At 29.1% G+C, this 14302-nt stretch overlaps 1 protein-coding gene and 1 long non-coding RNA gene across 4 annotated transcripts; both read right to left on the bottom strand.

Moving 5' to 3' along the window:
- Positions 1-1202: 1202 nt before the first annotated feature.
- LOC111297051 (putative protein phosphatase 2C 34) lies at positions 1203-4483 on the bottom strand. Of its 2 annotated transcripts, none has more exons than XM_022891638.2 (6): positions 4238-4483; positions 2936-3251; positions 2536-2829; positions 2015-2132; positions 1703-1926; positions 1203-1555 (listed from the first exon to the last, which is right to left on the bottom strand). In XM_022891638.2, the coding sequence occupies exons 2-6, from the start codon at positions 3176-3178 to the stop codon at positions 1343-1345; spliced, it is 1092 nt and encodes a 363-aa protein (XP_022747373.2). In that variant the 5' UTR covers positions 3179-3251; positions 4238-4483; the 3' UTR covers positions 1203-1342. The 2 variants fall into 2 exon arrangements, with proteins under 2 accessions (XP_022747373.2, XP_022747374.2); XM_022891639.2 differs by having other exon boundaries at positions 2936-3247.
- Positions 4484-9437: 4954 nt separating this feature from the next.
- On the bottom strand, positions 9438-12719 carry LOC149515488 (uncharacterized). Of its 2 annotated transcripts, XR_016326242.1 has the most exons (3): positions 11453-12719; positions 11242-11359; positions 9438-9694 (listed from the first exon to the last, which is right to left on the bottom strand). It is a non-coding gene; the product is annotated as an uncharacterized LOC149515488 (long non-coding RNA). The 2 variants fall into 2 exon arrangements; XR_016326241.1 differs by lacking the exon at positions 9438-9694 and having other exon boundaries at positions 10720-11359.
- Between the last annotated feature and the right edge of the window lie 1583 nt (positions 12720-14302).

Here is a 14302-nt window from a genome sequence, read left to right as displayed (position 1 = left end):
TCCACTCAACTCAAGCTAGAAACTGCTATATAATGCATAGGGGATACAAGACTCAAAGTTTTACCCTTACATACTACAATAATTTCAATCAATTCTGTAGACTAATAAACTAAGCATCACTAACAACTTCTTGGGTCGCTTCCCTTTTCTATTGGACCCTAAAGACAGGCAAGGATATCTAGAATCTGAAAAAAATAATATCAAAATGACCTTACATTGAGTATACAAGAAATACAAGAAATGAGTCAAAGAAAGAAATGCTGGGGTGTACCGGGCATCTCAGGATGACACCCAAACAACGCCGAACCCAATGTCCCTTTATTTTGATGCCATTATCGAGGACCAACTCAAGGTACTTCTTTTTGGGCCGGACGCAAAGGCAATTTTCATTGTTAATAAATGTTAGAGTGAGACCCTACCAAAGACACCTTCATTTTAAGCATGACCCAAGGAACCTGGAGCTAAAGCCCAATCCAGGTCAATTTTGGAAAATGCACCAATATTTAATGGAACAACTGCAACACGAATATATTTAGTCCCACCCATCGATTTAGCAAAGAAACAAACCTTTTTACCTTACTAAGAAGGAAAAGGATCCACTCTTCTCATTATTTTGTTGATGGAATTCTAACGCAAAGCAAATAAAATCTATCTCTTAATTTGAGAAGCAACATTACAACAACATTTTAGTGATAACTCGACCTGTGTTAGGAACTGCAACGGTTATTCAATTAGCATTTGTATTAGCGGCCACCACCGGCGGAGATGCAGATGATTGGAGCCCTTCCCATCTCGACACTCGCTAGCAAAAAGACCAGGAGTGTACTTCCCATAGAGATTAATGCAGCTGAACATCGTTGAAGCACAATCGGTTGTCAGGTCATTGATCTGTTTTGCAAGAGCGCAAGCAAAATTGCTTGAATGCTGCAGCTGCACAGCGGCGACCAGCAGCTGGGTATTGGGCCCCTTAGCATTGGCTCGTGATAATCCTATATTCATAAGGCTAGTAGAAGCCTCATCGTGAATACCTGACCTCTATGAACAATTCACCCTGGGACTCCAATACAGCTAGAAATCTAGCACTGATTTCAGGAAAACAGTACCCTCATTTTTAATTTCGATATTAGATTAGACTGGACTAGTTAGCTCGACCATGGATGGCATCAATCATTCTATGGACCAAGTGAATAGAACAAGATACGGGCATGAAATGAACACTTTATGATCAACTACATTGAACTAAGGAATACAAAAACACTTTCTGATTAACGACATTGAACTAAGGATTACAATGTGTGACAACATACTTTAAGAGCAATTACCTTGCTCATTTGCGTAAGTACTATTTTGAAGTTGTAACAAGATCTTCATGCTGAGATAAGCGAGATGAGTGGAAGAAAAGGCAGATGGCAGAAATATCATCCATTGCAATGCCCTTCCTCTTCTTTTTCCAAGCATGGACAGCACAGTCAACCAGATGCTTAGATGCTTTTGCCTTGTCTGGTGTTGAAGATACTATTTGAATTGCTTCCTGATTGGAAATAACATCCCATACCTGCAAGAAAAAAGCATCTAAAATTGTTAAGTGTATATTTTAAGCACTTTATATTTCTTCAATTCAAATTAAGTAACAAGATTCAATCACAAATCAAGCATTTTCATTAAACTTTTCATCAAAGAAGTAGTAAACGTGCGTATATACCCCATCAGTCGCAAGCACAACAAATTGATCTCTGCTGGTTATACGTCTTTGTGTGACTTCAGGAATGGAAATAAGTCCATAATCCTTTATGCAGTAATCCCCAAAAGCTCTAGACATTGCCAGTCCTGGTGACTCCTCATCAGGCAGCCAAACCCTGGGCACCCCTGGCTCATCATGCAAACAGAACACCCGCCCTTTGCACTGGATTATCCGCTCAGCCTCCTCTGCAAGCAAGATCAACCAAAAACATAAGAATTCCTAATGGTTTCTGTTTCTCTTTAACATTTTTATAAAGTATGGTAGAGAACTCACGGGGTAAGTTGGGCTTGAAATCAACAGTAAGCTGAACAGGAACCAAGTTTCCATCATCTGAAGTTGTACCCAAAACAGCTCGAGAATCACCAATATTGGCTACATACATAAGGTCACCCTGCCCAATATAAATTTAAAATTATTCTCATTAGCTCTAATAAGTGCAAAGATCATAGTTCAAGTAAATATCCCAATAAGCTGGAACCTCTCTGTTAAGGTCCACATGAAAATGCAGTGGAGTGTTCAAGTAATATTAAATTCATCTAGCTACGCATTGATTACACTACAGGATTTTTCATAAGTAAAAAAAAAAAGAAAATTTCACATGAATTATCTTTTAAAATCCTCAGTACTCATCAGAGTTGGTGAGAAAGAGGTGAAGAGATTTACATGACTTAGTAATTCACTGATAATATAGCCTTTTATGAACTCTTCATTTTCAAACCACCAACAAGAACAAATGGATATTTTTTCCATTTATAAATTAGTATGCCATTATAAGATATAAAAGCTTCAGCTACCTGTCTGACAATTGTCAACGCAGTTGTTCCACTGTAGAAGGAATCAATCTTCCTATACTGCTCAAGCTCCTGATCAACAGCAGCACAAGTCTTTAGATAAGAATGCTTCCATATATGAAATCTCTGATCCGATTCCATATCCGGGTCAAGTGATGTCTGAGCTAGAGTCTCTTGCCAATTGCAAAGCAAGGATGAAGGCATTGATTTTTGGACCTTTTTTGCTACAAAATGACCCCATGGACCATGGCCATCAAATATCCCACAAAACAACATGTCTGCTTGACATCCAAATTCCTATTCCAAGCAAACAGAAGCCACATTTATCAATCAAAATCGAAAATTAAAAAAAGAACTAGACTTTCAAGGCAATCAATCTGCTTAGTAAATACTAATGTCTTACCTCCCATACAATAGCACAATCCTGGTTCACTCCTTTTCTGCCCCTCTTGGAGAAAACCGAGGCAAAATTGTCGGAACCATCCACATTTACAAAACCAGAAGACCTCAAAATTAAGTCATTCTTCTTTGCATCCTTTGCCATTGCCTCAGCAGCTTCTCTTCCATCACCATTCCCAGAATTTTTCCCTCTTCTTATATAAAATGACCTTGCTATTCCACTGAACATGGAGGAAAAATGCCTCATTGCCTCCAGAATTCTACACCCACTACCAAAAAATAAAAAATTGATATTTCCTTTGTGTAGATCCAAAACCTGCCTGTGGAAAACAAATAAATGGTCACATAAACTTCCTATTGTGAAAGACTGACAAGTTAAAGAAATAGTATAAAATTGTCAAGCAAGGAAACATTGTACATTTTTTTTTTGTTTGTTTGTTCAAATTCCTGCTTCAGAAATAGTACAAGGTTAATTGAATTTGAGTGATACTGTTAGCCAATAAAAGATATGATCTGACTCAGAAAGGTAGGAATCCAACAATTTAATAACAGTAAAAACAAAAACCTGTGAATCTGAAAGACATTATTCATTATGACATGGAATTCCAATAACCCCCCATCTAGAATTTTGAAGGAGCTAAACAAGTACTAGCAATTAAATAGATAAAAGCCCTCAACACTTTAGACTTGGCTGGCTACCCCATCAAATGGTCTGTTTGGTAGCTGAGAAAGGATAACAGGAAAACGGGAAGAAATTTCAATCTTTTAGCATGCTGAAGGATTGGCAAGTGGCAACTGGAAAATTAAAAAAGGAAATCTAGAGTTAACTAGAACTTCAAGTTAGTTGAAATTTCCCTTTATGGCAAAGGCAAAAAAACTAAAATGAAATGGAGTGTTCGGTTTTCCTAAGCTAATGATCTTTTCTTCCATTCAGTCAGGACCCTCTGTTTGCTTTTCCAAGAAATCAAAAGAAAATGCCAGAAATATATTTTTATAAAAAAATATAAATTATCCATTAAGATGAATCAAAACTTGATATTGAAGGGGGAAAAAATCCAAATTTTTAACAAAGATTTGATTTTTTTTCTTATTCAGTTTTCAAAATATTTCTAAAAGAAAAACAAGACAGCTCACTTTATTTACAAATCTACTCCTAACCAAACTAAAACAAAAACCCAAAAACCAATCTTTCTTGTCTTCCACTCTCTTTTCTTCCACTTTCTCAGCAACCAAACAGGACCAACTCCAACCAAAAAAAAACCCAACAAGACAAACCCAAAAAAAAAAAAAAATGTTGCAACTAGACCTCAAAAGTAAATGGTTTGCCGGGAAGCTGAAGCAAGCAGCCGGAATATGATGACGTGATCCTTAAAAGAAGAGCTGAGAAACCGAGAGAAAGAAGAAGGAGATGGATCAGAAAAACAACCCATAGTGAAAAGAGAATTTTCCTTGTTTTGTTTGTTGGGTTCTGGCTTTTTAAGCTCGTTTTATCTGTGGAGAAGAAAACAAAGACAAATAAAGAAGCAAGTCTTATACATGTACCAGCATGCAAACCGCAAAACAAACCTACAACAGTTTCTTTTCCTTTATACTTAATTAGAACTAAATGAACTTTTTATTTTGGCCTTTTTTGTTAAACTTATAAGGGTTTTTCCTTTCTTTTACTGTATGTATAAACAAATTAGTTAATTTTATGATTTTTTTGTAAAATAAGGTTTGAATTTGTTTTATATATAAATACAGTTCATGATTTGTTGTACGTTATTCACATGCAATGCAAGTATAAATTTAAGAAAATAAAAATTTATTTTCACATGCGTCGTGAAAATTTTTTATCGTGATATGCATGGTATTTTATAATTGAATATATTAATCTAAAATATAATTAAAAATTCAATTGATAATATAAATTTCAGTTATAAATTAATTTTGACATGATAAAATATTTTCCTACCATGCCACCAAACAAATTTTAAGATATTTTTCAAATCCGAATTAAGGGTAACATCCAAATATTTTTTATAATTGACATAAAATAAAATTTTGGTTCTTGCCCTAAATTAAATAATAATTTCTCATAAACAGATAAATATGATATTTATTATTATTTTTTGAACAGTTCCATAGTTAAAATATATATACATGAAATTATATCTAATCATTCGTATATTTATGTAATATAATATATTAAAATTTATATATTTATATAATATTTTATACAAAATTTATATTAATGCAATAATATAAAATATATTATTTTAATTTTATTAAATTTATATATAATAATTATTAAAATTTTAAATTATATTTTTTTACTTTATTTTTATATCATATTTATATTATATTATTGTATCATATTTTAAATTATTAATTTCATATAAAATTTTTTTATTGTCCCTACAGCATTTGATTAAACAATATATTCCTGAAACAATTCAAATTTAGTCCAAAAATAAGTAGATAATTTAGTTTTTTTGAGATTGCGTCATTCAATTATTGTGATACATAGATTAAAAAAATCTACCTAGATATTTTGGCAAAAAGTACATTGTTGCCTAAATTTTATTTAAGATTATAAATTGAAATATCTATGAGTAGAATATGAGATGAATAAAATATTTTTTATTTTTTATTTATATATTTTATATTTAATGAATATTATAATTAATTTTCATATTTATTTTTATTTTTATAATATTTAATAGATATGAATAATTTTTGTAAGTGTAATTATTTTTAAAAATGAAATTTTTTATTTTTTAAATTTTTTATTTTTACTTGTATAATAATTTTTTTATAAATTTATATTTTTTAAATATGAATATATTAGTTTTAATAAATTTAAAATAAAATTTATATTATTAAATAAAAAATTAATTTATTACATATATATATATATAAAGTATGAAAACAGTGCAAGTTTTATATTACTCTATTCTAACTGTACCAAGTAAAAATAAAATAAAATCATAACTATCTTTAACTTCATTTTCAAATTTTAATATATATTTTCGTACTTATTAAAATAAAAAATCTAATTTTCGATTGAATTTGAGTAAAATTAATATTTTTATAATAATTGACCAAATACATTTAATAATTTGTGGCAGTATTTTATTAAAATTTAGTTTTTTTTTCACCATGAACTTTGATATTCATATAGGGATATGAGTAAAGGTATAATTAATCAAGTTCTAATTAATATAATATTAAGTTTGACTTAAAATTTGATATTCAAAATTTTATTTTTTTTAGTTTAAATTTAACTTGAGATAAAATTTGAGTTATTCAAATATACTTAATTAGACTCAATTAATATATAAAAATAAATTTAATTTTTATATTTAATAAAAACTTAATTATTTATGTTTGAATTTAAACTTAAATTTGAAATATTTTATTAATTAAAATAATTTAAATATATTAAAATATAAAAATTTAAATTGACTCATAATTATTCAAATTGAATATAAAAATATTTAAATTCAATTTAATCAATAAATTAAGTTACATAAATTTAAACTTAATTTAATAATGATTGAATTGAATTTAAATTTTATTTAAATTAAATCTAAATAATTTATAAATATTAATATAATATTTACATAATTAATAAAAAAGTAGCACAATAAGAAAGGTAAAGACGAGGACCCGTAAAAAGGCTGCTCAATAGAGGCTTTGTAGCTGCCAGGCTGGTTTTAGCCATGTTTGTGATTGCTCCATAAATAATTAATTATATACTTCTAATTTTGATGATTACATCTCTGAAATTAATATTGAATCAAAGAATTTGTCAAAACTTTCCCTGCTTTTCCTAAGGTAAAAGGAAACATTAAGTATTCAAATCATCAATGACATAATATGAAATAAAAATGAAACATCGAAATGCACATGATCAAATCGATTAATGCAGAAAATATATCTTTAAAATAATTCCATCAATTGATGTGAAAAACATGCTTTTAAGATCGTTTGAAAAAAAAATAAATCTAATGACAATAGATACTTAATTTTATTTAAATTTATTAAAATAAAATATGAAAAATAATGTATGATTAATTTATATCAATTTATGAATATTATGGTGGTGTTAATTTTTTTGACACGTAATTGATTTTTGAATTCAATATTATTTTTTATGGATCAAAAATAAATTTTTTGATAAATTTTAAACCTGATTTTATTATTTTATTAAAAAATAAAGCTTTTAAATGATCAATCATATTTAATAAAAAAATTAATAACAATTCTCTCATTTTTTTTTATTTTATAATTTTTTCCTCTGGTCAATAACACTTCTAGTCATGCATGTATTTTTCTTATTTAGTTCATTTGTAGGATCGGATTGATCATGGAAAAGTAAGCTAAACAGGAAGGATAAGACTTTCATTGGATTGAATTGAATTTCAGGGTGACATAGTTAATTAAACTTATGAAACAGGTGGTGGCTGTGTGGCAAATGGCATTGAATTTCTTGAAGGAAAAGTTACATTTAAGAGAAAACTAGTATATAATTATTTTTGGTAAGAAAAATGGGTCTATTTGTACTTTGAAATGTCTACGCACATCTGCAACATGTCTCAAATTTTCCTAAACGTATGACAAAATCAATGACATTATATACTTATTGAACTCAAAGGTCAAAATCAGGCATTTATTGAGAAAACCTTTGACATAAAGACGTGTTGACATGGTTAAGCATGCCCCATTGGCTACTACTAAAAAGCTTGGTTGGATTTTTTTTTTAATCTATTAATAAATTATTTTATTTTATTACTTATCAAATTAAAAAAATATTATGTATATAAATTTTTTTTTAATTTATAATCTTTAAATATCAATTGATTAAAAAAAAAACGACAACTTGATTGGATTTTTCCTTCATTTGTTTATGAAAATCAACTTTGCTACTTGTTGCATTTGCATTTGAGCCAAGCAAGGTTCAACTTTAATGTATTTATCTATTTTTTCTAGTAAATTTCCATCTTTCATGCAATTTTTCACGAATCCAAATCTCGGTACTCAATCATACAATCTCATTGTTTTTTGTTACCAAATCATGCAAAATCTCAATAATTAGGATCTTTAATTACTTCCCATTTGGTCAGTGACAGGAGAAAAAAAAAATGTAGAACAAGAATTCATAAAATATAATCATCTAAATCTTGCAAATTGGATATAGGGTAGGCTACCCTAGAAGAAAAAAAAATGCAAAAAGGGCGACTTGACCTTACCTAAAACCATTGCTGTAAGGTTAATTGCGAATGCATGCATACCTGAAACATATATATTTAACAAATTGAAATCAATTTTTTTATTCAATCAATTAAATTTATTTTTTTTTACGAAAAAATTTTGAATTATGTAAATAATTATTTATTAAAATTATTTTAAATATATAATTTATAATTATTTATTTTAAATTATTAGATATGATATATTTTATTTTAATTTAAAAAATTAAATAATTTATTTACTTTCAGATCTTTATTATCGAAAAAAAAAATCGATTTTCTCGATTTTCAAGTTTAGGCGTGTAAATAACGTATACTTGTTGATGTGAACAAAGATCACGGGTGCAATCAATAAATGATTGACTAGATCAATTTTTTCGGTTTAAGAGTATAACTGGTAATTGTTTATTGGGATAATAAAAAATATAATCTTTAATTACATATCTTAAATTATTGAATATAAAATATTTTTTTAATTTAAAAAATCGAATAATATATTTATTATGGATTTTTAAAAAATTAGTGTAAAAAAGTTTAAATTTGATAAAATATAAATAAATAATATATAAATAATATAATTTTAAATTTTAAATAAATTTAATAAATTTAATAAAATTAAAAAATTATATTTTATATTTTTATCAACATAAATTATAATATATAATTTTTATACAAAATATGATATAAATATAAAACTTTATATGCCTAAATAATATGAATCACTAGATCTAAAAAAAAATCCCAGCATCCTAATTCCTAGGTAATACACAAGAAATTGGGGGACAAAGAAATGTGTGGAGGTGAGAGGAAGGCATGGCATGTAAGGTTGTGGCCCATTTCCACCACGTGCCTAGAATGTGATGGCTAATTGACCGCTTCTACTACTGCTACCAGCCAGGACTCAAGTCCTGATCAAGGACTGATCACCTAATTTTTTCGGACCCGAGGAGGAATTGAGCTCGTTGGATCTCATGTCGGTATGCTTTGAATAATTGAATCTTTATCGAGTGTTGGAATATTGGAGTTTTTGTGACAAATACCCACACTTCACATCACGATTTTCAATTTAATTTAAAAATAATAAAAAGTTAACTATAAAAAATATCTTACAAAATGTTTTAATTTTTTATGTTTTTATTTAAATTAAAAAATATAATCATAAAATTACATATTATTATAAAAATATAATAAATTTAATTCATCATTTTAAGTACAATGATAATTTTGGATCTTACAATAAAAATTTATTAATTTAGATACATGTTAATCTTAGGTACCAATTCTTTTGGGTTTAGGCTACATTAATCAGGGTTTTTTATCTGATGATGATTATGATGTAAATATGTAGAGTAAATAATGATCAATATGGTCAATTTTGGGGACGAGCAAATCACGTGGAAAATGAGCCTCTTCACTGGCGTGATATGCATTGGCAACTGCAACGGTCCACACGATGAAGTCGGTGCAAAGGCCACCTGGTCGTTAATTCCAAATTTGGGGCCACTAGATCAAGTGGTCCCACCACCCAGCTGTAATTTCAAACTAATCAGAAATTGACACATACTGATGTCAACATTCACATGTGGGGCGGCGCACCAGATAGCGACATGTAATTTGTAAAGCATTGCTTTACAATTTCGCCCCACAGGTTGCCTTCCTTTCTCCGTTTTCTTTTCTACTGATCGGGTGACCAATTAAGGGGGCATGATTTGATGAGAAAATCTAGTGCTTTCGTTTTTTAAATTGGCTCTTTTGAAACAAAAGCTAACATGAGAAATTAAATAATAAAGTCCACTAAAACTTGAAAAGCCCTTTTTGGGCTAAGGTCACATTATTATGAATTTTTTTTTTTTACAAAGAATATGACCATCTAAAAGAAGAATAAATCACGGATATTAAATTTAAATAAAAATACGAGAATAAATTACAAATATAAGATTTTAACTTAAAATTGGTTAGATATTATTATTTAAAAATGATTGTATGAACTAATTTAATTAAATTTTAAGTTCTCATTATTATGGAATTAAACACACTTGATTAGTTTGAATATAGCTAATGATTTTTATTATCTAATTAAATTTTTTCCAAAGTAATAGAGTGATCTAAACTTGTTTAGGCATAATATGGAAAAACCCAAGTTCAAAAACTTAACTTAAGACAAGTTTGTTTGTGTTAAGCCCAATAGCGAGGTAATGGCCCACACCGCAGTCCAATATGAGGAATCCGATGGGTGTGCAACATATTTTTGTAATTTCAACAAGCCACCATGTAAATCTAAGAGACGGATAATTCCAAGATTTTTGGGTCACCCTGGTAAATGCCAATTCCTTTGAAAGGATTTGACCCTAAGAAGATTTAATTAAGGTTGAATTCAGTTCCGAAATCATCAGAACACGCCATTTGTTTGATTAGTTATCTATTAGAATACAGGCCAAAATGCCAAATGCAATCAAACAAATTGATATAAAACATTTTTTGATAAAAATGCAGAATAAAACCATGTTATGCATCAATCATCATCATATCCTGGCATCTTTGCTAGTGTAAGAGTACTCAATTCAAACTGATTATTAATGTGCCAGCCAACTTTGTTGTAATATAACATAACCATATTTGTTCCAAAGAAAAGCGACAGTGAGAACAAAAGATTAGTGCACCATATATTATGCTAGCCATTGCTACAGCGGGATAGATGCTACTTAACTTGTATATTCAGGTGCTTGGTAGTCCATTCGGGGAAAGGGTTAAGATTCAACTTGATAACAAAACTATCCATGCTGTACGTAGGTTTAAATAATAAGGACCACAATTTTACTGAAGTAATCTATCACAAACTAGCTTCCAGCTGTTACTATCTTCATAGCATTGAAGGCATGAAGAAAAAAAGACAGTGTGCCTTGAGAGTTTTGATGTAAGGTATTGAACAGCAAAGCTATAGCAAGGCTAAGCATAAATTGGGATAAAATACTAAATACTATTCAATTTTTTAGCATAACAGTTGGATGGGAAACTAAGAAAATTTCTCTTTCTATTTGTGGCAGATATAAGTTCTAGTAGTGGTTTAATTCAGTACCTTGAAATCACTAGCAAGTTTGTTGAAATCTGAATCTTCATTGAGTAGTTGCAATGTTCATGTGTTCAGCTTGGAACTATATTACTAGCTGCAAAGACTGATGATAGAGATTGGGTGCCTGAAACAAATCATATAACCAGGACACGTTAGTCTTGGATGGGGGAGAGAGAGCAAAGGAGAAGGCATTGAACCTGGTCGTAGAGGAATTTACCACATTGTTGGGTTGAATATGGAGTTCACCAACGAATTGGAAGATGGAGCCAACTCGGAAGCTAAGTTCCCTCAAGTCCTGGGTGTCTATCTTTAGGGTGGCACTTTGATCAGCGATAACAGCTATATGGCCATCTCAACAAAGTACTCTTGCAGCCAAAGGATGAATGAAGATATTTAAGTTCTAGTTAATATCCATATTACTACTCGAAGAAAAATGTAACCTTCTGCTTTTCCTCATATTAATTTTCCCCCCTTGGCACCATCATAGCCCTACACAAGATGATCCAGAAATGGGAATAATTTGTAGCAAGGATCATCAAGAGAAGAACCTGGTATGATTTGGACACCTCTACAAGACTAACATCGATGCATGGCAGCGCTTAAAAGCAAAACTGATCATGAATTTTAACCCATCCTTCCAATTGCTACTGCCTTGCAACCATGATTACCCACTTCCGGCAACATCATACTCGTTCATTTGTCATCTCCACCCAACAAATACCATGCCATGATCACCGCCTCCATTGCCAAATTATCTAGCCACTTTACATAATCATGTTGAGCTCCTCTGCCTCTTAACAGCAACATACTTCACCACCTCCACTTCCCCATAACCATTATCACCTTTCCCTCCTAAACTATCAGTATAACATCAACATTACTACCATCACTCCACCATACCCTTCCTACACCCTTTTCTCACATGACCATCAGTAACAATATCGCATCACTAACACAACCATGCCACCAACACTGCTATACGAAAACCAAAGCATGACTGGCACCATATTCAGTTATTTACACCTCCACAATCACCCTCATCTCACCATCACATGATTCAAGCAGCCTACTATGAATCATCATCAACATCTAGTCTACCCCCACCCTTTTTCTTCTTTTTGGTACCTTGGACCTTAACTCTCTCAAAGAGGCAACAACAGCTGAGTCAATAACAATAACCATGAAACAAGGCCACGTGAAGGGTGATTCCTAAACTCTATTAAAACGAACTTGAATCCCTGCCTCTGCCTGAAATATATATTAAAAAAAACTGAGATTAATAAAATTGGCCAATAATTATTGAACTTGTTTAGGAGAAGAAAAAAGAAAATGGCGGGGCTTTCTTTGTTTTACCGCAAAAATGAACAGGCGGAGCGGTTGTTTAAAGAGAAGAAAGGAAAGCTAATTTTGAAATTCTCTTAGACAAATTATCGAACAATTTATATGCAGTCCAACAATAGAATGGAAATGATTTGACCAACCTCAACCAGATTGATAAGCCTAGTGCTTGGGCCTGGTATTGTTTGCCTAATAGTGACCCATAAACTGACCTTTGGAGCCCACTAAAAAAAGAATTTTTTGGGCCCAAACAACATGTTATTTTATAGATTTTTTCTTAATTTTAAAGAGGACAAGTAGGAATATAAATAAGCAGAACATTTCGATCATCAGTTTCATGAATATGACAAGATTTTTACTCATTTATATTTATTTATTAAGTTTAATAAATAATTAAAAATAATATTTTTAAGATTCATTAATCAAACAAACAGATTGTAAATATAATAAAATTTATTAATGTTTAATTTATTTAATTACCTCTAAGATTGTAAAATAAATAAAATGTTTGATGAATAATTCTCGAATAAGCTTAATTTTTATTTATTTATATTTATTTATTAAATTAAAAAAATGATTATGATTAATGTTTTAACATTTATTAATTAAATAAATATATCTTAAATATAATAAAATTTATTTATATTTAACGTTTTTTACATCTTAACAAAAAAATTCAAATTTAACTTTTTAAAATAAAAAAAAAAGCATCAATTTTCGAATTAAACGCTCAGGTGTTATTAATATTAATAATTATCCGGTACTAATTAAGTGGAAGACTATCCCAAAAATAAGTTAGTCCAATTCTCATCCAACTCATTGAGACCATTTATTTGTCAAAACAGGAAATATATATATATATTAAAAAAGTTTTATTAAATTAATTATTAACTTGGGTGGGAAGGACCTTAGCTTAGTTAAGGTTTCGTTTTCAAATGGAGGAGCAATTGAATATTGAAGTGGCCCACTTTTATCATCATATATGGTCTTTGTTATATAAATTTTTGTTGGGTTTAAATTTGGCTACATTTGTGTTTCATGCTTGATGCACGTTATCTCGTGTTCCTTATTGGCTTTTGTCTTGTGTTGTCGTAATGCATTTGTGTTAACTTCTTTGACATTTAGTTGAGTCCCATTAAAAACCTTAAATTTAATAAATGAAGAGGATAAAATATTGGTGGTTAGTAAATTGCCGACAAAATTAATACCAGAGATCATGGATAAATATGTGATTTAAAAAAAATCCTATTAGATTAACGAATCAAAATTCATTCATGTAGGAATTAATTTTTTTAAGAGTATAAATAAATAAAATTTTTGATGAATTATTTTATAATATATTTGATTTTTATTCATTTATATTTATTTATTACACTTAATAAATGATATTGAATAATATTTTTTTATATTTGTTTATTAAATGAATCGAATATAAACAAAAATTTGTTTGATTCGTTTATATTCGTGAATAAACTCATTTAAAATTTATTTAAAATTTTTTCGTTTATTATTCATTTATTATTTGTTTGTTATTGATTTATAATAATATTAATAAAATTATATTTTTATTTTTTATTATAATCATATTTTAATATTTATTTATTTAAATTTATTTGATTTTAGTTTGTTTATTATTTATGAATATATTTATTTATATATTCATAAATATATTAATTTAATATTTACGAACAAATTTGTTTAATTTAATTTAATGAATAATAATTAAATA

The sequence above is a fragment of the Durio zibethinus genome, chromosome 12 (genome assembly GCF_047325235.1).
Source record: "Durio zibethinus cultivar Kanyao isolate XHJ-2024 chromosome 12, ASM4732523v1, whole genome shotgun sequence".
Classification (NCBI taxonomy): domain Eukaryota; kingdom Viridiplantae; phylum Streptophyta; class Magnoliopsida; order Malvales; family Malvaceae; genus Durio; species Durio zibethinus.
The sequence above is the reverse complement of the archived record's forward strand: the minus strand, read 5'-3'. Positions and strand labels throughout refer to the sequence as shown.